At 34.3% G+C, this 3,037-nt stretch overlaps 1 protein-coding gene across 1 annotated transcript; it reads right to left on the bottom strand.

Annotated features, from left to right (window-relative positions):
• Positions 1–982: 982 nt before the first annotated feature.
• Positions 983–1,738, bottom strand: TEX47 (testis expressed 47). Its single transcript, XM_019631039.1, has one exon. The coding sequence runs from the start codon at positions 1,736–1,738 to the stop codon at positions 983–985; it is 756 nt and encodes a 251-aa protein (XP_019486584.1).
• Between the last annotated feature and the right edge of the window lie 1,299 nt (positions 1,739–3,037).

Here is a 3,037-nt window from a genome sequence, read left to right as displayed (position 1 = left end):
AATAGAAATGGTTTTTCTTGAAATTTTATTCTTATATGGAACAAATGATGAAAAATTATCTGCCTATGACAAATTTGAGGTGCATAATGAGATTGCTTTTTTTTCCAAAGGGACTGAAAATCAAATAAATAAAAAAAGTGAAACTAAAATAGCAATATTTTCTCCATTAAACCTAGCCTGTTTCGTTAGAGATTGAAGTAATTTTGCATAAGTATCATTGAAGTAATGAAAATATTAATGTCATTTAATTTTTAAAGCAAACTATAAAATTTTAAATGATTAAAAAAAAAAGAACCCTGGGTAAAGGAAGGGAGAGACCAACTTAAAATAGGTCCTTTAGAAATTGCATATAATTAATTGCTTTATAGGAAATAACTGAAAAACTAAGTTTAGTTTCTGTTTTCTGAATTCCAAAATCAAATAGAGATTACTCTTTCATTTGTGCTCTTAAAGTCTTTCCTACATACTGCTACTAAAATAATGATCATATCAAGTCATATATATTTACTTTTACACATACGTGCCTCAAGCCTTAGATTGCTAGCAACTCAAGGGTGATCTTTTCCCCCTAAATTATGTACTCCGAAACAAAAGTGACTTTCCTAAAATTTGATTCTGTGTGATAGAAACTGCTCGTTGACTCTTCAGAGAATAAAGGAGAATCTGAATCAAGTGTTTGTCCTTTTTCAACCATCCTTTTAAAAAAAAGTTATTCTATCAAAATGATGTTATCATTTGAGAATGTATTAAACTCCTCCACTTATTAAAATAATGTATTGAACTTAATATCAGGACAAACAGATACATTTTCAAGCTTAGCTCAACATACTCGATAAAGATTAGTATCTTACCTTTGTGCATATTGTGGTGTTCTGTTTATTTTTTAAAGAGAAGAGTAACTTTAGAAATATTTTCCTTTTATTTAAGTAGCATAAATTCCTTAAGAGATTTGACCACATCTATCACAACATGTGTCTCAATCCTAGAAAACGGACGGAGCAGGCCATACCACCTCAGAATCTAAAGTGACATGTATGGGTTTATTATACATGTCGAGGAAAGCCTCTGGGTCCATGAATTCTTCAGATTTGCACAAGTACTTTATTATTTGTTCCGGGGGGAGCAATTCAGGTACAACTTGGTGCAAGTTATCTCCTGGTCCTTTAGTGCTCACTTTAACAGTCTTACAAAGGTAGAGTGCCAGTTTATGAGTTTGGGTGAGAAACTCTGTGACGACCTCTTCTAGGGATCGTGACTGTGTCAAGTCATCAAGATACATGACAGGCACTTTTACTATTGAAACTTGCCACTGAATGAAGATCCTTGTCGGGATGTTATGGGACACGACGATAATTTTCATTCCTTGGATAAAAAATTCTTTTTCGTTCTTTTCATGGCCAACATAATCTAAAAGAATTCGGTAAAGAGTGCCACTGGAGGTCTCGAGGATATGCAGAATGGAAGTAGGATACATAAGTAATAACCCCGTCACCGCTTCTCCTAGGTGATGTTTCAAAATTGACTGAAACGCATGTTCATAGTATTGAGCAAGATCTTTTTTTTCTATTCTGGCTGTTATGTTGGCTACTAGAAATATCCTATGAAGAAGGAATTTCTTTAGCTGGAGTCTTTGCTTTTCTTCCTGAATATGAAAATAATTGCTACGTGGAACTTGAGGCGTTAGGTGAGATTCATAAGGTCTTTGGCTCACCTTTTGGGTATGGCCTGAGAAGTACATGATGAGTCTTAATTGTTCTTCTAGATAGTTCCAATTTTTAGCTTATCACAATATATATGATGCTATCAGGATAATTCTTTTGTGATGACCTGTTATTTTTATTTCTTCTGACAAAAAAAAAAAAAGAGTTTACTCAGTTTGTCCAATGCTACTGAATAGCAATATCCCTTCTCAGAGGTATCAGTAAACAATGTCTTTGACATGAAGGAGAATGTTAAAACAAGACTCAAATTATGGTAATTAAAAAAAGAAGTTTGCAATGAAATAACTAACATGCATCCTAGAAAATCTCAGTTCAGCCTGTTTTTGTTTACATTATTTTCTTCTTCAATTTATAGTCCATTTTTAAGCCCTCATCCTTGTATCTCACACAGACACACACACACACACACACACACTCACACACACACACACACAAATTGAGAGAAGTGTATCTGCTGACAGTCATTGACAATAATGGCATCACATTAAAATGTCTTTTCATTTATGTAATGGTGATTACAGATTGTCCTTGATGTGTCAAAAATTTTAAGTGGTATTCTATGGTAATTCCCCAAATTTCTGTTATAAATTTATCAGGTCAATATATGTATTTTTTAACTCTGGTGATCTCTTAGGTCCCATTGGCTTATTTACCCTTTATTCAATACACTGAAAGTTAATAGCGTTGATTGCATAATAGTCAACTTTGGAAGTAACTAATTTTGATAGTTTTTTTCTCCTGTCAACAAACCTCAGAAATGGTTCTTTTACTTTTCTATTCTTTCTGTCTTTCTTTTTTTCCTTCTTCTTCTTCTTTTTTTTTTTTTGGTTTTGTTTTGCTTGTTGTTGGGGTCAAATAAAAAATACTTTACTTCTAATTTACTCTTCTTATAAATCTTTCCTTACCTCCAGGTCAACTTAACATTTTTTTCTTTTTCCAGTGCGTTTTTCTTTTACCTGTCCATGAGGTCCTGCTTGTCCTCCATCACTCTTCCAACTGCCATCTGTCCTGTGTTCTATTCCAACTCCCAGCATGCCCTAGTGAATCAGAATGTGGTATTGTTAAAGGGCCAGCACTCACTGGCATCTCACATTTCCTAATTTAATGAGGACATCTCAACAGACACCTCAACATTACAATACAGGACATGAGGGCTTCTTTTTTTAAAGATTTTTTATTGGGGAATTGGGGGATGGGAACAGTGCTGAGGAATTGGGAGAAGGGGAACAGACAAGTTGCTGTCCTTTTGTTCTTCAGTCTAGTTGTGGAGGACGTTTCTTCACTGGCCCAAGTTGGCACCATCATTGTGCTCTTCC

Source organism: Hipposideros armiger, unplaced genomic scaffold, assembly GCF_001890085.2.
Source record: "Hipposideros armiger isolate ML-2016 unplaced genomic scaffold, ASM189008v1 scaffold_979, whole genome shotgun sequence".
NCBI classification, from domain to species: Eukaryota; Metazoa; Chordata; class Mammalia; order Chiroptera; family Hipposideridae; genus Hipposideros; species Hipposideros armiger.
The sequence above is the reverse complement of the archived record's forward strand: the minus strand, read 5'-3'. Positions and strand labels throughout refer to the sequence as shown.